The 19,510-nt window shown below is 44.9% G+C and overlaps 1 protein-coding gene across 1 annotated transcript in view; it reads right to left on the bottom strand.

Annotated features, from left to right (window-relative positions):
* The window catches only part of PPP2R5D (protein phosphatase 2 regulatory subunit B'delta), a 31,833-nt gene extending 15,421 nt beyond the window's left edge, over positions 1-16,412 (bottom strand). Inside the window, exons 1-2 of the mRNA XM_007936228.2 lie at positions 16,336-16,412; positions 11,168-11,245 (exon numbers count right to left, since the gene is read on the bottom strand). Of these exons, the coding sequence (XP_007934419.1) occupies positions 11,168-11,245; positions 16,336-16,362 (105 nt within the window). The 5' untranslated portion in view covers positions 16,363-16,412. The remainder of the gene's footprint in view (positions 1-11,167; positions 11,246-16,335) is intronic.
* Positions 16,413-19,510: the final 3,098 nt, after the last annotated feature.

The following is a 19,510-nucleotide window of genomic DNA, read 5'->3' on the forward strand; positions in this document are numbered from 1 at the left end:
GTCTTAGCCACTATGCTACCAGAGCTCCCATAAATAAAGTAGGATATAAAAATACAATTTAAACACTACAGAAAATATTATAAGAGAAAGATGAAAGATAAAATTAACATTAAAAATTACTGACTATACCATAGTATTGAGGGAAACCAGGCTCAACTGGCACAACATAATACATAAACATCTTGTTCCACAACCTACTTTGGTGAGTAGCAACTGGGGTCTTAAAAGCTTCCGAGCGGCTCTGTAGGAGATCCTGGATAGAGTGGGAGAACAATGTGGAACAAAACTCAGAATCATTTGCAAAAAAAACACCAGGTTTGCTGGACTGATAGAGCCTGATGAAATGAAACCACTGAGACTATGGCCCCTAGCTGCCCTTCAGGTCTGGAATTGAAACCCACACCACACCTGTGGCTTCCAGCCAAACAAAAGACAGGTATATAAGGTGAGCATTAATACTAGGAAGATACACTCCTTGGAGAGGACAATCATGGGAGAATAGAAGGGCTGTGTATGCACAGAGACATAGGTCAGGGGGCAGGAGTGCATGGAGGGAAGGACACAGGGAAGAAGTAACTATGGGGAAGAAGTAGGAGGGGAGCTGTTGCACTGTGGTAAATTGTAGTTAAGTCATGAGATAAAGTGTATGTGAACTGCTGTATGGAAAGTGAATTTGCTCTGTAAACTTTCACCCAAATCAATTAAAAAAAAAAAAAAAAGAGATTTTAAAAAAAAGCTTTTGAGTGGCCAACTAAGATGCAGCTAATGGTCTCCTCTCATCTGAAGCAAAGAAGAGTGAAGAAAATCAAGGGCATTTGGAAACATTTAGGCCAATGATACAATGGACCTCAAGACCAGAAGAACTAGATGGTGCCCGGTTACCAATGCCAACCACTCAGGAAGGGATCAAAACTGGAGATCCTGCATACAGTGGGAAGAAAAACATGGAACAAAATTCAAAAACACAATAATGACCAGAATTACTGCTCGGATGGAGTCTGGTAGGACCCCCAAGACCATGGCCCTGGGATACACTTTGGGCCTGGGATAGAACTCACTCCCAAGGACTGGCTCTCAGCCCAATAGTAGAAAGACTTACATGCATAACATCCAAGCTAGGGCAATGCACCCACCTACTCTACGGAGATACACCCCTTGGAGCAATCAGCCAGAGGGGCACCATTCACATGGAGGGAAAGCTGGACAGACAGGAGTACATAACTAACTAAGCACAGGGATGGGGGGCGTGGGTCACAGGGAAGGGAGAGGAGGAGACTGGGTTAGGGCTGGGGATGGTAATTGGGGAGTGAAACCAAATGTACATGAACTGTTGACTGTAAAACAAATTCTGCACTATAAATCTGCACCCAAAGCACAATTTAAAAAAAAAAAAAAGCAAAATAGTAGTTAAATTGATAATACAGCTTTCAACAAAATAGCAAATAAAGGCTTTATATATATTTTTTTTAAATTGCAGACTGTCACCACTCATTTGTCAGTTTGTCATACTGTGGTAGCTTGAGTGTTGCTGTGAAACTGGAGGCTATACCACCAGTATTTCAAATACCAACAAGGTCATCCATGGTGGACAGGTTTCAGAGGAACTTCCAGACTAAGACAGACTGGGAAGAAAGACAGAACCATCCACTTCTAAAAACAATGGCTACTGAAAACCTTATGAAGAGCAGTGAAACACTGTCTGATATATTATTGGAAAACTTTATGAATAGCCCTGAAACACTATCTGATACAGTGCCAGAAGATGAGTCCCTCAAGTCAGAAGGCACTCAAAATACAACTGGGGAAGGGCTGCCTCCCCAAAACAGAGTCTACCTTAATGATGTGGATGGAGGAAAGTTTTCATAATCTTCATTTGCTGAGGGGGCATGACTCAAAATGGGAAGAAACATTTGCAAACGTTTGTTGATAATCAGAACATGGAATGTGTGAAGTATAAATCTAGGAGAACTGGAAGTTGTCAAAAATGAAATGCAACATAGAAAGATCAATATCCCAGGCATTAGTAAGCTGAAATGGACTCATTTTGGCCATTCTGAATCAGACAATCATATGGTCTACCATGCTAGGAATGACAAATTGAAGAGGAATGGCATCACATACATTGTCAAGAAGAACATTTCAAGATCTATACCAAAGTAAAATGCTGTCAGTGATAGGATAATATTCATATGCCTACAAAACCAAAAACCAAACTCATTGCCATCGAGCCGTAGAGTCAGCGACCCTTCCTTGGGTTTCCGAGGCAGTATCTCTACGGAAGTAAATTGCCCAATCTTCCTCCCGAGGAGTGGCTGATGGGTTTGAACCACCAGCCTTCTGGTTAGTGGTCAAATGCCTTAGGCACTATGCCACCAGAGCTCCTACTCCTACAAGGAAGACCAGTAAAAACTACTATTATTCAAATTTACGCACCAACCCCTAAAGCCAAAGATGAAGTAATTGAAGACTTTTTTACCAACTTCCGTATCCTGAAACTGACCAAACATTCAATCAAGATGTACTGATTATTACTAGTGACTGGAATGTGAAAGTTGATAGAAGAATCATTGGTAGTTGAAAAATATGGCCTTGGTGACAGAAATGATGCTGGGGACCTAGTGACAGAATTTTACAAGACCAAGGACATATTCATTGTAAATACATTTTTTCAACAACATAAATGATGGCTATACACATGGACCTCACCAGATGAATCAGATGGACTACATCTGTGGAAAGAGGTGATGGAGAGGCTCAATATTATCAGTCAAAACAAGGCTAGGAAATGACTGTTGTTCAGACCATTAATTGGTCATATGCAAGTTCAAGTTGAAGATGAAGAAAATTAAAACAAGTTCACAAGAGCCAAAATACTTTGATTATATCCCACCTGAATTTAGAGACCATCTGAAGAATAGATTTCACACACTGAACACCAATGACAGAAGACCAGATGAGCTGTGGGATGACATTAGGAACATCATACATGAAGAAAGCGAAAGGTCATTGAGAAGACAGGAAAGGAAGAAAAGATCAAATGGATGTCAGAAGAGACTCTGAAACTTGCTCTTGAATAGAGAATAGCTAAAGCAAAGGGAAGAAATAATGAAATGAGCAGAAGATTTCAAAGGGCAGCTCGAGAAGATACAGTAAAGTATTATATATAATGAAATGTGCAAAGACCTGGAGTTAGAAAACCAAAAGGGAAGAACACGCTCACCACTTCTCAAGTGCAAAGAACTGAAGAAAAAAATTAAGCCTCAAGTTGCAATATGAAGGATTCTATGGGTAAGCTCTTGAATGACACATGAAGCATCAAAAGAAGATGGAAGGAATACAAAGTCACTGTACCAAAAAGAACTGTTCGATGTTCAACCATTTCAGGAGGTAGTATATGATCAAGAACCAAAGGTACTGAAAGAAGACATCCAAGCTGCACTGAAGGAACTGGAGAAAAACAAGGCCCCAGGAATTGACGGATTACCCATCAAGATGTTTCAACAAATAGATGCAGCTTTTATGCCAGGAAATTTGGAAGATAGTTACCTGGCCAACTGACTGGAAGAGATCCATATTTGTACCCATTCCAAAGAAAGGTGATCCCACAGAATGTGAAAATTATCAAACAATATCATTAATATCACATGCAAGTAAAATTTTGCTGAAGATAATTCAAAAATGGTTGCAGCAGTATTGACAGGGAACTTCCAGAAATTCAAACGAGACTCAGAACAGGATGTGGAATGAGGGATATCACTGTCAGATGGATCTTGGCCGAAGGCAAAGAATACCAGAAAGATGTTTACCCGTGTTTTATTCACTATGCAAAGGCATTCAACTCTGTGGATAACAAATTACGGATAACACTGTGAAGAACAGGAATCCAGACCACTTAACTGTGTTCATGAGGAACCTGTACATAGACCAAGAGACTCTCATTTGAACAGAACGAGGGGATATTGCATGGTTTAAGATCAGGAAGGGTGTATGTCAGGACTGTATCCTTTCATCATACTTAATCTGTATGCTGAGCAAATAATCTGAGCAGCTGGACTATATGAAGAAGAACGTGGCAACAGGATTGGAGGAAGATTCATTAACAACCTACACATGCAGATGATACAACCTTGCTTGTTGAAAGTGAAGATGAGTTGAAGCACTTACTGATGAAGATCAAGGACTACAGTCTTCAGTACGGATTACACCTCAACATAAAGAAAATGAAAATCCTGAAAACTGGACCAATAAATAACATCACAATAAATGGAGAAAAGATTGAGGTTGCCAGGGACTCCATTTACTTGGATCCATAATCAACAGCCATGGAAGCAGCAGTCAAGAAGTCAGTATTGCACTGAGAAAATCTGCTGCAAAAGATCTCTTTAAAGTCTTAAGAAGCAAAGACGTTACTTTGAAGACTAAGGTATGCCTAATCCAATCACCTCACGTGCATATGAAAGCTGGACAATGTATGGCTTTTCTAGTCATAGTCTTTGTGACTCTGTGGGTGGGACCAGGTAAATAAGGTATATGAAACTCTAATGTGAGGATTGGTTAGTTTTGTTATGCTGCTGGACTTAAAATGAGCCCTCCTAGAGGCAGAAGAGGGGAATCTCACTGCTATCAAGAGAGAAGAGCTGGAAGTGCAGTGGGGCATGTCCTTGGACCTGAGATCACTGTGCTGACTTGCTCGGCAGAGATGTCCAGCTGAGAGACAGTGGAGTGGAACCAAGAAGCACAACACAGAGCGAAGGTCTTACCCGGCCCACAGAGTGAGAAAGCTGAGCACTTTGGACAGGAGGCTTTCTGATGGAGTGGGGTGCATGTAGGTGTACTTATCAGCAGAGCTAAAAGAGCTTTGTAACACTTGCCAGAACAAGGCAGAGGCCAGGCCAAGAGGCCGAGGGCCAAGGAGTCATGCCTGAGGGCGCAGCAGAGGGAAGACTGTCCTGATCAAAGAATTGTATCCTGAGAGTATTCCTCAACCTGAGTTGTAGCCTATTACTTCCCTAATAAACTCTACAATTGTGAATATTGTCTGTGAGTTCTGTGTGGCCACTGCAACAAATTATAGAACCCAGAAGAGATGGAATGAGTGATGTGGGAGCAAGGCGGGAGGGTGGTGGCATGTCTAGCTTCAGGAATAAGCCTTGGGCTGCTGATGGTGAGTCTGTCTCCCTCTTACGAAGTTAGAGGAGGTCAGAAGATGCCACCTCCATGCTCTTTTTGCAAAGACCAAAGAAGAGTTGATGCTTTTGAATTATGGTGTTGGTGAAGAATAATGAAAATACTGTGGACTGCCAGAAGAACGAACAAATCTGTCCTGGAAGTGCAGCTGGAATGCTCCTTGGAAGCAAAAATGGCCAAACTTCATCTCACCTACTTTGGTCATGTTGTTAAAAGGGGACCATTCCCTGCAGAAGGACATCATGCTTAGTAAAGTAGAGGGTCAGTGAAAAAGGGGAAGACCTTCAACAAGATGGACTGACACAGGGCTGCAACGATGGGCTCGAGCACAGCAAGGATTGTGAGGATGGCGCAGGACCAGGCAGTGTTTCGTTCTGTTGTATGTGGGGTGGCCATGAGTCAGAGCTGACTCAATGGCACCTAACAACAATAAATGTTATATGTTTTCCATAAATGTTATATGTTTTCCATAATGAATTAACAAGCCTAATAAATAAAGATCATCTTAGTTTAAAACTCTGAAAATTACAGGGGCATTCTCTCCCATTCTGACATCTAGAGCTCTAACAAGCTGCTCTTAATTCTTTTCTTCCTTCATTTATTCAATAAACACTATGCTAAGCATTAGAGATTAAGAGATGAATAAGACATGGCCCTTGCCCTCAGAGATCTCACAGTTCCGTTGACAAAACAAACAGCAAGGCAGCTAATAAAAGGAAATGCAAGAAGGTAGAGAACCACAAAGGCTATTGGAACAGAAGAATAACTATAAACTTGTCTGGAGGAATCAAGGAAGACTTCCCTGAGGAGGTGACTTTTGAGTTGGCTCTTAAAGCATAAACTTAAGTTTAGCAGGCAAAGAAAAAAAGGAAACAAATAAAGCATTCCAGGTCAATGGAACCCATGTGTAAGGGCCCTGAGTCATAAAAGGGCTTTCTGTCTCAGGAGATGGGATGTTCAGTAGGATGAGAAGCCTGGCTAGAAGGTAGAAGAACAGAGTATGGCCAGCTCAGAAGGGCTGAGTGTGCCAGGCTAGTGAATTTGTATTCTAAGTTGTAAGCAATGAGATGCCAGCACAGGTTTTTTAGTAGAGAACTGATAAAACCAAAAATGTTTTTCCAACAACCACTCTGGCTACGGGAGGACAGGCTGAAGTAAGGAAGACAGAATTATTTCTTCTTTTCTCTGTCCCTACTCCCAGAACTCAGGACAGGGCACATCACACAGATGAGTCCATGCACTGAACTGATTTTTCCAAAAACAGACCAAGAAATGCTCATACCTGCGTAGGCAGGTCACCGAGAGTCTGGCTTGACCTACCAAGCCTTTTTTCCATTCTAGGACTCTCTTCTAGGAGTTTGGAACCAATGTGGCATGTCATTAAAAACACAGGTAAAGAAAAGCCTATCAACAGATAAACAAAATGTGGTACATACATACAGTAGAATACCAATAGAATACTACTCAGCCAGTAAGAGAAATGAAGTTGTGATGCATGCTACAATGTGAATGGAGCTTGAGGACACTATGCTGAGTGACATAAGCCAGTCACAAAGGACAAATATTAATGACCTCACTTTATATAGATGGATAGATAGATAGATAGACAGACAGACAGATATGGTAAAGGCAAACATATAGAGATCAAAGTCTCTATATGTTTTATATTACTGCTTACCAGGGATAGGAAGGAGGGAAAATGGTGAGGTTATTGCTTACTGAGCTTCAGTTTCTGGAGATGGAAAAATTGCATTGATTAAGGGTAGGGTTGCACAGCCAATTATTGTTAATTACTGTCAATAAGTTGTATATATTTGTAAAAAGCTTAATTGGCAAAAGTTGTACGACAGATATACTGACAACAATGGCAAAAAAAAAAAAAAGAGTGGCTGCTGAGGCTGCTTATGTATACAAACACCTCATGAGATTTGGTTCCTTGGTTTGGAGGTTTAGGGTAATAGTTTCATTAGACACCCCAGTTAATTTGTCTAATAACATGTTTAGTGCCTCTATTCTATCTCCTAGTTCGTGGAGTCTTAAAAACTTACAAGCAGCCACCCAAGTCATAACAACTGGTCTCTATTTGCCTGCAGCAACAGAGAAAAGATGGTCAGGAAGAGGAGGAAATGGAATGTGTGGTTAATGCCTCCATGAACAAGTGCCTCCTTTACCATGAGACTAGAAGAACTGGATGGTGCCTAGTACTATTATTGAACATCTTGATCAAAGAGTCTGTAGAAAAGCATTTGATCAAAAGGGGGAAAATGTAGAGCAGAATTTAAAATTCTCACAGCATCCAGATTTTCTGGAGTCACAGAGGCTGGATAAACCCCTGAAACTATTGCCCTGACATAATCTTTAAATTTAAACCAAAAAAAGTATAGTCTTTGTAAAAACAAACAACAGTTTAGCTTACTAGTTAAGAATGTCTGCCTTGAACATTATACTCTTTTAAGATCTATCTATATGGGATCAAACTGACAACAGCAGCTTGGAAGATTAGATAGGAACCTTCGGGGTCAGTAAGTTTATGTTAATGAGGGGAAACAACTCAGAAATGCAGGGTGAGAATGATCACACAGCTTGAGGAATACAATCAATGTCATTGAATTGTACATGTAGAAACTATTGAATTGGTGTATGTTGTGCCGTGTATATTTTCAGCAACAACAAAATCAATAAATTATAATTAATATATAAATTCAAGCCATTAAAAAAAAAAAAAAAACAGAAGTGAAATGGCCCCAAGCCACACAGACCTGGGTTGAATTCCAGCTCTGCTTTTACTTGCTGAGTAAAAGCTATTTAACATCCCTAAGCCTCAGTTTCATCTGTAAAAGGTGGATGATAATCACAGTGTGATTATCATCACTTGCTGTGTTTTTAGTTGTAAAGAATAAACAAGATGATACTTGTAAAGTACTTAGCACAGTGTGTGGCACATAGTAACTACTCAATAAAATAAATACTAACTGCCATTATTATTAGGATCAATGGAAAAGCTCTGGCAAATACAGCCATATTGCATTTTATTGCACTTTGTTTTATTGTGCTTCGCAGATATTATGTTTTTTACAAATTGAAGGTTTGTGGCAACCCTATGTCAAGCAATCTACTGATGTCATTTTTCCAACAGCTTGTATTCACTTTATGTCTCTGTTTTACATTTTGGTAATTCTCATAGTATTTCAAACATTTTCATAATGCTATTCCACATTTAACAGACTACAGTATAATGTAAACATAACTTTTATATGCACTGGGAAACCAAAATATTCACATGACTCGCTTTATTGTGATACTCTGGAACTGAACCCACAGTATCTCTGTGGCATGCCTGAACTTGACATAAGATGAATTTGGCTGGAAAAGCCTAAAAGTATGACTAAAAACACGGCAAGGGAAGGGCTGTGCCCCATCAGCTTTTGATGATCTGGCCCTAACTTTCCCAATACTCCTATGGCTATGGCCACATGAGTATGTTTCTGGAAACTCATGGAGCTGAATTTCTACACCATCTCATACAAGTGAACCCTGGGCAGAATTTTACAAAAGAGACTCCAAGGTGACTGCAACACTCTCCTTTCCCAGGGCTTGAAATCTACCCACTGCCTTTAACAGACTCATCCATGGAGACCTGGCCATAAAGAAATCATAGCAGTTGGTCCGAGCCTACTTCTTAGCCTGCCTGAGCCTTTGTTTTCCCATCTATGAAAGGAGAGGTTTAGGTTAGACTCTGAGGTCTCTTCCAGCTCTGATTTGATGTTTGTCCATTTGTTCATTCACCAGTTCACTTGGTCACTCAAAATGCATTCAAATGCTAGTGTCTCTGGCAAGAACCTCATAGGAGACAGCTAATAAACACTGAATTCACATTTTAAAAAAAAAACAAACCACTGCCTTGAGTAGAGTCCAACTCAAAGTGACTCCTTTCGGGTTTCCAAGGCTGTGAATCTTTACGGAAGAAGACTGCCTCATCCTCCTCCTGTGGAGCAACTTGTGGGTTTGAACCGCCTACCTTTTGGTTAGCAGAACCGCCTACCTTTTGGTTAGCAGCCCACTGCCTTAACCATGGCACCACCACAGCTCCTTATGAATTCACGTGCAATTATTTAATTATAGCTCTGGTTAAGTGCTACCGTTGAATGGTACTGGGTGCCAGGAAAGCCAATACCAGTGATCCTGGCTGGTGATCTTGGAGGTGGTGGTGGGGAGGGGTGTCAAGAAAGACTGCTTTAAAAAAATGACATCTAATTAGTCTACTAGCTGAAGAAATAGAACTTGGTTAGACAAAAGGTGGGAACAGTACCCTAAACATTCCTCTCTCTCCCTTGAAATCATTTCTCTCTCTTGGCTGTTTTAAATGTCAGCTGCCAATTCTTAGCTATCTTCCCTGCAGGTCCCACAAATGTCATCACTCTATGGGGGACTGAGCCTGGAGCTGTGCTCTCCAGAAGTATTCACTTATGATATACTATCAACCAAAGAGGAGCTCTGGTAGCATAGTGCCTAAGGCACTTGACTGCTAACCAGAAGGCTGGCAGTTCAAACCCATCAGCCACTCCTCGGAAGGAAGGTTGGGCAATCCTACTTCTGTAGTGACACTGCCTCAGAAACCACGGAGGGGTCGCTATGAGTCAGGGCCGACTCGACAGCATATAACAACAACAACAACATCAACCAAAGAGCCCTGATGGCACAATGGTTAAACACTTGGCTGCTAACCAAAAGGTTGGCAGTTTTAATCCACCTAGCAGCTCCACGGGAGAAAGACATGGTAATTTGCTCCAAAGATACAGCCTAGAAAACCCTATGAGGCAGGTCTACTCTGTCACATGGGGTCACTACGGGTCGAAATCGACTCAACGGCACCTAATAACAAGCCCCTGAGTACAAGGCCTAAGAGTATATGAGTTGAGGGTGAGAAGCCATGCAGAGTGACATCACTCCTTCCCTCAAACTTCACAGTCCAGGAGAAGAGATACATACAGGAACAAGTGATCACTCCACCTGCTACCTTACCAATAGTGATAAGGACTATTTGAGACACACATTCCAATTACTGTGTAAGTGTCAAAGGAGTACTTTATCTTCTGTGGTTCTATCTATAAAATGGGGAAAATCTATCCTGCTTCTTCTGGTTCCTCACGCAAGTTCTAATGAAAGGGCCCAGGTGTGAAAAGTGCTTGGATCCCTTTAGAGGTGAAAGGGATCAGAAGTACCCAGAAAAACCTGAATCCATAGTTAACTCCAAATTCTTGTTAATCTCTTCCCCAAAAAAACCATAAGGCCTGGCTCTGCTTCCTGTTCTCCTCCTTCCTTCTGAACAGTTTACAGAGCAGGAGGGAGGCAGCAGAGAAACCAAGAATCACCAGCTTCCAGATACCATGGTGCTCAGGCAACAGGTTCACAGGCTCATCGCCCTACCTGACCATCCAACTGAGCACACCCTAAACTTCCATGGGCATGGCCTGGACTTTTTTAAGTCCCTATACCTCCCAGTGCTCACTCTGCTCTTTATTGCTTTATAGTCCTAGATTGCAGAGCAGTGCTGACCTCTGCTCATGACAGTCCTTCAGAAGTAAGGGCCCAGCCCTGGCCAACTCAGGGACACGAGCCACTCCCAAGGCTCAGCTCCACCCAGAGCCATGTCCCAGTCACTCATCACCCATGTACTTTTTCCCTTCTTCCCTAAGCTCCTAGTTTTTTACTATAAGAAAAAGAAACTCTCAACAACCAAAGTCGGTAAGCAGAGCAATCACCTTCACAGGATTAGTTATTTGGTCCATACCAGCTGAAAGGGTATGGACTATCTGGAGACTGTCTGGACAGGCTGTCCAGGTCCCTCCCAAACTGTGGGAGCCAAATCAGTGTTCCCTCTCTCCTTCCTTTCTGGCCCCCTGGAATCTCACCCCACAACCCATCAAGGAGTTGGAGCAGGCGCCTACTCCACAGCTAGGGCTGTGCCCATACTCCTTACCTCCTCGGCATTCTCGCCTCCACCATCCTTGCCTGAGCTGCTGGGCTTGGCCGTGCCTTTGGCAAGCTTGGGGGGCTCCTGAAGGAAGAAGATGGTGGGAGGGTTAGAAGATGTCAAGGGAAGGGAGAGGCTTGGGTTAGACCCCTTAGCCCTTTGTTGCAATTATCCTCTGTCCAATCAAATCCATCAATTACAATCACTGACCTTGTCTCTGGCCCTAGGGGAGAGGGTATGTATGTATATATATATGGAGAATCAGTCCCTCCAAGGAATTTAGACTTTGATTACGAAGACATCCCTCCTGACACACATTAAGGGTACACATGAATTAGCGCCTGGGAGGGCCTTCAGTTAGACAAGAGCCAAGATGAGGTGTCTTGAGGAAAAAGCATCAAGGAACAAGCTACTCAGATGGGCTTCTGGTTAACCAGTCAGAGGAATGACTGAGGCTTCCATGCTGGATGGGAGGAAGCCACCACTTTTCTCCCAATGCATACAGGAAGATTCAACGACTTTTTTGTTTTTTTTATGTCACAAACAGCACCCAGACAAAATGGTGCTATGGCATTTAACAGTTGGGCCCATGGATATTACCAGGTATAGGAATTGTCCCATCTAAACGCTCTGGTAGCATAGTTGTTAAATGCTTGGCTGCTAACAAAAGGTCAGACGTTGGAACCTACCAGCTGGTGTTCGGAAAAAAGATGTGACAATCTCCTTCTGTAAAGATTACAGCTTGGAAACTCTATGGGGCAGTTCTATTCTGTCTTATAGGGTCACTATGAGTCAGAATCAACTTGATGGCAATGGGTTTAGTGTGGATTTTTTTAAAATCCCAAGAGCACCTTGGTCAACAAGGACTGGGATGAGATGGGGTGAAGCCCTGAGGTGAAACCAAGAGTAAGCATGGGTCTGAAGTCTCCTTCAGGAACCACGCAGCTGGTTCAGAGCCCCAGCCTGCCCAGCTTCCCATGCTTCAGGCCAAAAACAGCAACTGCACAAGAACAAGAGGGAGAGATTGTGGAAAAGACTTGGGGATTGAGGTCTGACAGCAAGCTCAACACAAACCGGCCACATGCCATGGCTGCCATGGCAGTTTATGTGACCCCTCATCCAGTGCCCTGGCCTATACAGAGTGCCTACTGTGTGCCTGGTGCTTGACACTGGAGACATGGAAGTACCTTTGTCCTTGATGAGGCCACTCCTGTAGGATTTGGTTTATTCATGAGGATCAGACTTTGGGAGAAGCAATGACCATTGCTGGGAAGAAGGATGCAACTCATATTGGGAATGGATTCTAAAGCATGTCCAGCAAGCAACAGCTGCAAGCCCAGGATCGTTGACAATGGAAGGGAGGAGTCTTGAGTAAGGGGGTGTGAGATGGAACTTTACAAACAAACGAAGGGCTGCTATGCAGAGCAAAGATGCAACTCTTCCAAAAAGATCTAGAGGTCTAAGGGGAATGGGTTGATGTTCCAGGAAGATGGACTGAGGCACCAAACATAGAAGAATTCTCTCATGAAGCAGGCACACAGAAAAAGGTTGCCTTGTGAGGCTGAGGGCTCCCTAGCCCTGGGAGCCTTCAAACAGAGGCTGGGTGACCTCCTCTAAGGGATACTGCAAAAGGGATTCAAGATTTAAATGAGGACTGGATTAGAAGATCTTGGAAATCACTTCCAGCTCTGAGGTTCTGCAATTAGACAGCAAGCCCCTTCAGCGAGAAGTGATAAGTCAAGTGATTTTGACTATGGGGCCAAAAGGATTTTAGGGAAAAGAGAGCTCTGTGTGGGCTGGAGAAGGGGGGAGGCTTTCTGGGGGCGGGGAGGAAGAAAGCCATTCCCAGGCAGAGCAGCTCTGCTCGCTGCAGTCAGTCACAGGAGCAGGAAAGAGTTCCTTCTTTGGGCTGAGCACTCTCCCGTTGCCTACTGACCAGACTGGCCACACTGACTCTGTTGTCAAGGTGCTAGGGCGAGGCTCTGAGTATGAGGTAGAGAGGAAAAGGAAGCGGTAGATGCAGCAGGACAAGTCACTGAGATAACTCTATGCACCCCCTACACGTGGGCCTCTCAGGACAGACTTGACCCATCTTCGTACACGTCTGATCTCTCTACTTGACCATAAACTCCTTATTCTTTTTTGCATCCATCTACCAACCCTATAGCACTTAGTATAATGCCTTAGGCATAACCCTCAGGGAATGTGTCCAGCTGCCTTTGTATGTGTTGGGGGATATATGTGGGTACTTGGTCATGGGGGAATCCAGGCCCATCACCCTTGTTCCCTGGCACCTGAAGAATAAGTGGGCACACACTTTTGCCCAGCCAGCAGTCAGGTGCTACATGGCACATGGTTAAAAAAAAGGGGGCTTTGAAGTCAGCCTTGTTTTCCAGGCCCAACTCATACTAGCTGTAAAATTACAGGCAAGTTAACTAGCCTCTTTGAGCCTCGGTTTCCTTATCTACTCAACAATGACAATCATAGCACCCACTTCTCTTAGCACAGCGTCTGGCAAATGAAATCCTAAATGTTGATCACTATTATTACTATGACTCTGAACAAGAAGAAGGTGAAAGGGAACAAGGGCACCCCACCTAGGAACCCAAAAGAGAGTAAGGGGGGTCAATACACGTGGAAAGGGAAGGGATGGATGCCAGAGAGTACACTCAGCACTTATCTACTGAGCACGAACTATGTACAAGGCCTAAACTCACTCACTACCATTGAGTCAGATCCGACTCATAACGACGACCCCTCCTGGGTTTCCGAGGTGGTATCACTTTGGAAGTAGATTGCCCAACCTTCCTTCCAAGGAGCAACTGGTGGGTTTGAACCTCCAGCCTTCTGGTTAGCAGTCAAATGCCTTAGGCACTACGCCACCACAGCTGCTATGTACAAGGCAGAGGGTGGTTCTTATCTCAAGGGGGAAGAAAAGATTTGTCCACAATTAATTCTGATTCAAAGTGGAATCCAAATGGGCTGTCAATGGCACTTTGTAAAGTGTTCTGCAAATTCAGGAGAGATGGGACAGCTCTTTCTCAACTGAGGTTCAGGCAAGGCTTCAGGGAGTCCATAAAGGATGGCCAGGATTGGGACCGGAAGAGATGAAGGAGAAAAGGGAAAGGTGGGACAAGCAAAGAAGATCTTCCACCTACCCACCCACTCTCCACCCCTACTCCATCCAGGCAAACATCAGTCACACTGTCACCTCCTTCCCCCTCAGGACTTACCAACTCCTGAATACCAAATGCAACCAAAAACCAACAGAAAGTTTAATATGAAAGGGAGTCAGAATTATGCCTGGGTCTATGCACCCTGATCCCAAAACCATTTCCCAACCAGATACTTATACCTATAGTCCTCACAAATCTAATTAAGAATTGTTCTCCTTCTCAATCATCTAGTAACAAAAAGCTTTCAGTGGATGGGACAGTATCTGTTCCATCAGACTAAAACCTACACATGGGTGGGAAACTCACCCCTCGCCACATTCCTTGAAGGAGTCCCTTAGTCTCCGGTATGATGTGGATGTGCATCGTCTATAACTAAGCTGCCAAGACCATCCCAGCACATCTACTCCCCCAGGACAAGGCCTGTGTGGGGCACAAAAGCCTGCCCAGGCCAGCACCCCAAAAGGCTCACTACTCAGTATACCATCACCACTGAGCTAAGTGTACAACCCTACACTCAGGACTTTAGGCCCTAAGAGGTTATGTGGACAACCCAGAATCAAAGGTGCCCGGGAAATCTCCACTAGCCCCAAGATAAAGAATTTAATTGATAAGGTCAGAGAAGGCAGCCTTGCAACCCAGCCAATCAGAGGGCTAGTGAAAGCAGTACACCTCTGGGGTCACGAAGTGGGTAGCCAGAACTCCAGGTCAGAGCCAGCCTGCACCATGAGGGGCCAGCTCCAGAAGAGGAGAAGCTGGGGGAGGCTGGAACTGGTATCCTAGCATCCTCTGTGTGAGTCTGTACCTCAAAGGAGCCACACCTCTGAGTCAGACCTCAGCAACAGCAGGAATGAGAGAGTAGAAAAAGCAGGGATGATGAACAGGGGAAGGTGGTATGCAGATAGACTGGGAAGGTGAAAGAAGGCAACATCAAGACACGGCTTATGTCAGGATACCATGACAAAGGCATGGGTAACCAAGGTGAAAGAAAACTAATTTGACAGTGAGGGCAGATTCCTAATTTGAGGATTGTGTGCCCCAGAAAGACAGAAATCAAGCACTAGTGCAAGAACTAAAAAGGTTATCCTAAGAGTAGGAATAAGGGGAGGAGGCTGCTCAGATTAGGGAAGGGGACTGATCTAGCATGAACCTGGGAGCCAGGTGATGATGCCTGTCAGCCTTCCCAGCTTTGGTACAAAAGAGGCCTGCTACTGCAGCTCTGCCTCCAGAAGGCTGTGTGACCTTGGACAAGTCTCTTGCCCTACCTGGGCCTCACTCTCTTCAACTGTACCACTAGGGGGTTGGACTGCATGCGTTCAGAGGTCCCTTCCTGCCCTGACGTTCCGAGGTTCCATCAACAGAAGGCAGGGCTCCGTCCTGGCATACAAGTTTGTGTGTGAAGGAAGAACTGGAGGGAGGGGCCTAGTCCAGATTTGGGTGAAGGAGAGAGAAAGCAGCACAGTCCTAGGTCAGGGGGCTGGGCGTGCCTACAGAGAAAGGGTTGTAGAGAATGGGAGAGAAGGCGGTTCCTGGAGGATGAGAAGAGGAGGGAAGGGGCTGCGTAGGAGGGAGGGGGCAGTTCTGGAGGGAGGTGCTGTCTCAGAAGAGAAGCTGTCCCAAATGGGTTGAGGGGTAGAGAGGAAGGGGCGGGTGGTGTTGGGGGAAACACCAGGAGCGAGGGAAGCAGGAGAGTGACCTGGGAGTGGAGTAGGTAGATCTGGAGGGAGGAGGTTACCCTAGGCCAGGGGTAGGCGAGGGAGAAAGAGGGAGGCGTAATGTGGGGGCAATCCGTCCCGGGCAAGAAGGCGGGCGGGGGGGCTGTCCCAGCTGCGGCACAGGCTGGGGGTGCTACCCTCCACGGGGGCGGTGAGCTAGCCCAGAGAGTCCTGCGAGAGCCAGACGGGAGGGTCAGTCTGGGGCTGTCCCGGGCCTGCCTCGGGCCCCTCCCAGAGCTCCGCACAGGCCCCAGGGCGGAGGCGCGGGGGAAAGGGCCACGCTCACCTTCTCCTTCTTCAGTTTATAGGGCATCTCGGCCCGTCGGACCCGGCCCGGCTCCTGCGGTCCCGTTCGGGCTCCGGCTTTGCTCGGCCGCACTCGGCCCGCTCCGGCGTCTTTTTGCCTCCGCCTGCGCGCTGCGCCCGGGTCGAGGGGTGTCTGCGCCTCCAATTGGCCCGAACTCTTATAACCTGCCTGACAACCCGGTGCCGCCTCCTCGGATTGGTCATTGGAGCCAAGCTGCTTCCTTTTTTTCTCATTGGAAAGAAGGAGTACAAACCGCCAGGGTTCAGCTCCCAGAATTGGCTGAAGTGGGAGGTCCCGCCCTAAAGTGGGTAGAGCTTAGTGAAGAAGGCGGGGGCAACGGGAAACCCAGGCTCGACTCGGAGTGGTGCGCTCCTACGTGCACTGGTCTCGGTCGTTTTTCCCAGTTCTTGGAGTTCTCAATTCCTTCTTTTCTAAAGTGGCCCTCTTTCCTCACTGTGCTACCCTGCCTAGTCCAAAATGAAGGGAAACTAAAAACCAAAACCGTTGCCGTGGAGTGATTTCTACTCCTTGCGACCCTATACGACTGAGTAAAACTGCACCCTAGGGTTTCCAAGGCTGTAAATCTTTACGGAAAGCAGATTGCCACATCTTTCTGCCACGGAGTGGCTTGGTGATTTTGAACCTCCGACCTTCTGGTTAGCAGTCAAGCGCTTTAACTGCTGTGCCACTAGAGCTCCTGAATTGAAGGAAAAAAGCCCCAACATGAAGGACACTTTTCTTTATCAGGGCAACATAGCACAAACTGCAGGCGCGAAATTGATAGAAAAAGCTCCCAAGAGCCCTCGAGGACATTCTCATCCATAGACTGGGCTTGCAGAGGAGCAAACGTGGAAATCTGGTAGAACCTGGATGTGGGTTTCTCAGGTTCTGATGTCTGACTGACGCTCCTGGCTTTGTTGCAACTTTGAGAAGGTCCTGTTCCTACTGGAAGTGTCCTGAGATTGGGAAACAACTGCTAGACTTGAGCAGTTGGCAAAGCAGTGGAAAAGTAACCTTATTATCGAGTGCTTCAAGGAAATCCATCCTCTCTCCCCACCCCGCCCAAGCCAATTCCTAATGGATAAGACTCAGTTCCTGCCCTCAATGAGTTCAGAGACTCATGAAGTGCATAGACTTGTATAAACAAATAATTAAGATCCAAAGCAAAACCAGTTGCCATCCAGTAGATCCCCATGTGTGTCAGAGTAGAACTGTGCTCCATAGGGTTTCCTTGGCTGCAAAGAAGCCCTGATGGTGCAACAGGTTAAATGCTTGGCTATTAACCAAAAGTTTGAAGGTTAGAACCCACGCAGCCACTCCACTGAAGAAAGAGCTGTAGCAATTTGCTTCTGTACAGATTATAGCCTAGAAAACCATGTAAGGCAATTCCACTCTGTCACAAGGGGGTGCTATATGTTGAAAATCAACTATGGCACCTAATAATAATCTTTACAGATCACCAGGCCTTTCTTCTGCAGCAATACTGGATTGGTTTGAACTGCCTGTTAGCAGCTGATTGCAAACTGCTTGCACCACACAGGGACTTGAGATGGTTAAGATACAATGTGATAAATCACACAAACCTAGAGACCATATAAAGGGCTCTGATGGCAGAGAGGTTAAGCACTTGTCTGCTAACTGAAAGGTCAGCAGTTTGAACCTACCAGTTGCTCCATGAGAGAAAGATTTGACAGTCTGCTTTTGTAAGGATTACAGCCTCAGAAACCCTATGAAGCAGTATTAATTTGGCCTATAGTTGGAATCAACTTGATAGCAATGGAAAACAGAGGGACTACATGGAGGAGTATGTTTCAGAAAGGCAACCACAGAAGCAAATTGGCTACATGAAAAAACTGGAGAAGTCTCATTAGGAATAAGCCTGACGTCCTTGCCCAAGGTAATAAAGCAGGGGCCATGGGAATGAAGAAGAGTGGATGGAATTGGGAAATGTGTGGAATCCACAAGACTTAGTGATTCATTGAATTGTGAGGGGAGGAGTAGGGGAAAGGGAGGAGTTATAGACATAGGAAGAAATTGGCGTCAGGGCAAGGGAAGTAAAATATGTCAGGAAAGCAGGATAGTTCAATAATGTCAGATTCCAGACAAAGGTCAAGTAAGATAAAGATTGAACAGCCTCCATGGATTCTGTAATTAAGAAGTTACTAGTGATCTTTGCCAAGGAAGTCTCAGGAGTGGAAAGAAAGTTACAGTAGGATGAGGAGTGAGCAAGAAGTAAGGAAGTAAAGATACCAAATTTAGACTACTGGCTATCTTGTTGTTGTTGTTGTTATGTGCCATCGATTCAGACCCAACTCATAGTGACCCCTCCTTGGGTTTCTGAGGTGGTATCACTACTGAAGTAGATCTCCCAACCTTCCTTCCAAGGAGTGGCTGGTGGGTTTGAACCGCCAGCCTTCCGGTTAGCAGTCAAGTGCCTTCCTACCAGAGCTCCTACTGGCTATCTTATAGAAGTTGTATTTGGCTTTCAATGATGAATAATGATTTCAAAGTAACACAAAGTGAACTGCATGACAGCCATTATCTGCTAGGGGAAAATCCTGGAAGGAAATGACATTTGTTTGTGGATGGGTATTGGTATCTGTGGAATCCCTGAGTGGTGCCAACAGTTAATGTGCTCCTTTCAAAGGCTGGAAGTTCGAGTCCACCCAAAGATGCCTCAGAAAGCCTTCTGAACCATTTCTGAGAAATCATCCATTGAAAACCCTATGCAGCACAGTTCCACTCTCACACACGTGGGGTTGCCATGAGTCACTCCACTCAGCAGCAACTGGTTATTCGTGTCTGTATGGGTTCCCACACCAGGCAGGATAAAACACATTGTCAAGTTAATTCTGATTCATGGTGACCCCATGTGTTACAGAGTAGAACTGTTCCATAAGTTTTTCTTAGCTGTAATGTTTATGGAAGCAGATCACCAGATCTTTCTTCTGTGGTCCCACTGGGTGGGTTTAAATTGCCAACCTTTAGATTAGTAGACCAGTCCAAACTGTTTGCACCACCCAAGGACCTTCCAGGAAGGATACCAAATGTATTTGCCTTTCTCTAATGCTCCAAGGCATTAAGTGTAGCAAGAATGGTGGAGCTGGCTCAGGACTGGGCGGGTGTTTCGTTCTGCTGTGCATAGGGTCGCTAT

This window comes from Orycteropus afer, unplaced genomic scaffold (genome assembly GCF_000298275.1).
Source record: "Orycteropus afer afer isolate SDZICR_OR568_19922 unplaced genomic scaffold, OryAfe1.0 scaffold00034, whole genome shotgun sequence".
Taxonomy (NCBI): domain Eukaryota; kingdom Metazoa; phylum Chordata; class Mammalia; order Tubulidentata; family Orycteropodidae; genus Orycteropus; species Orycteropus afer.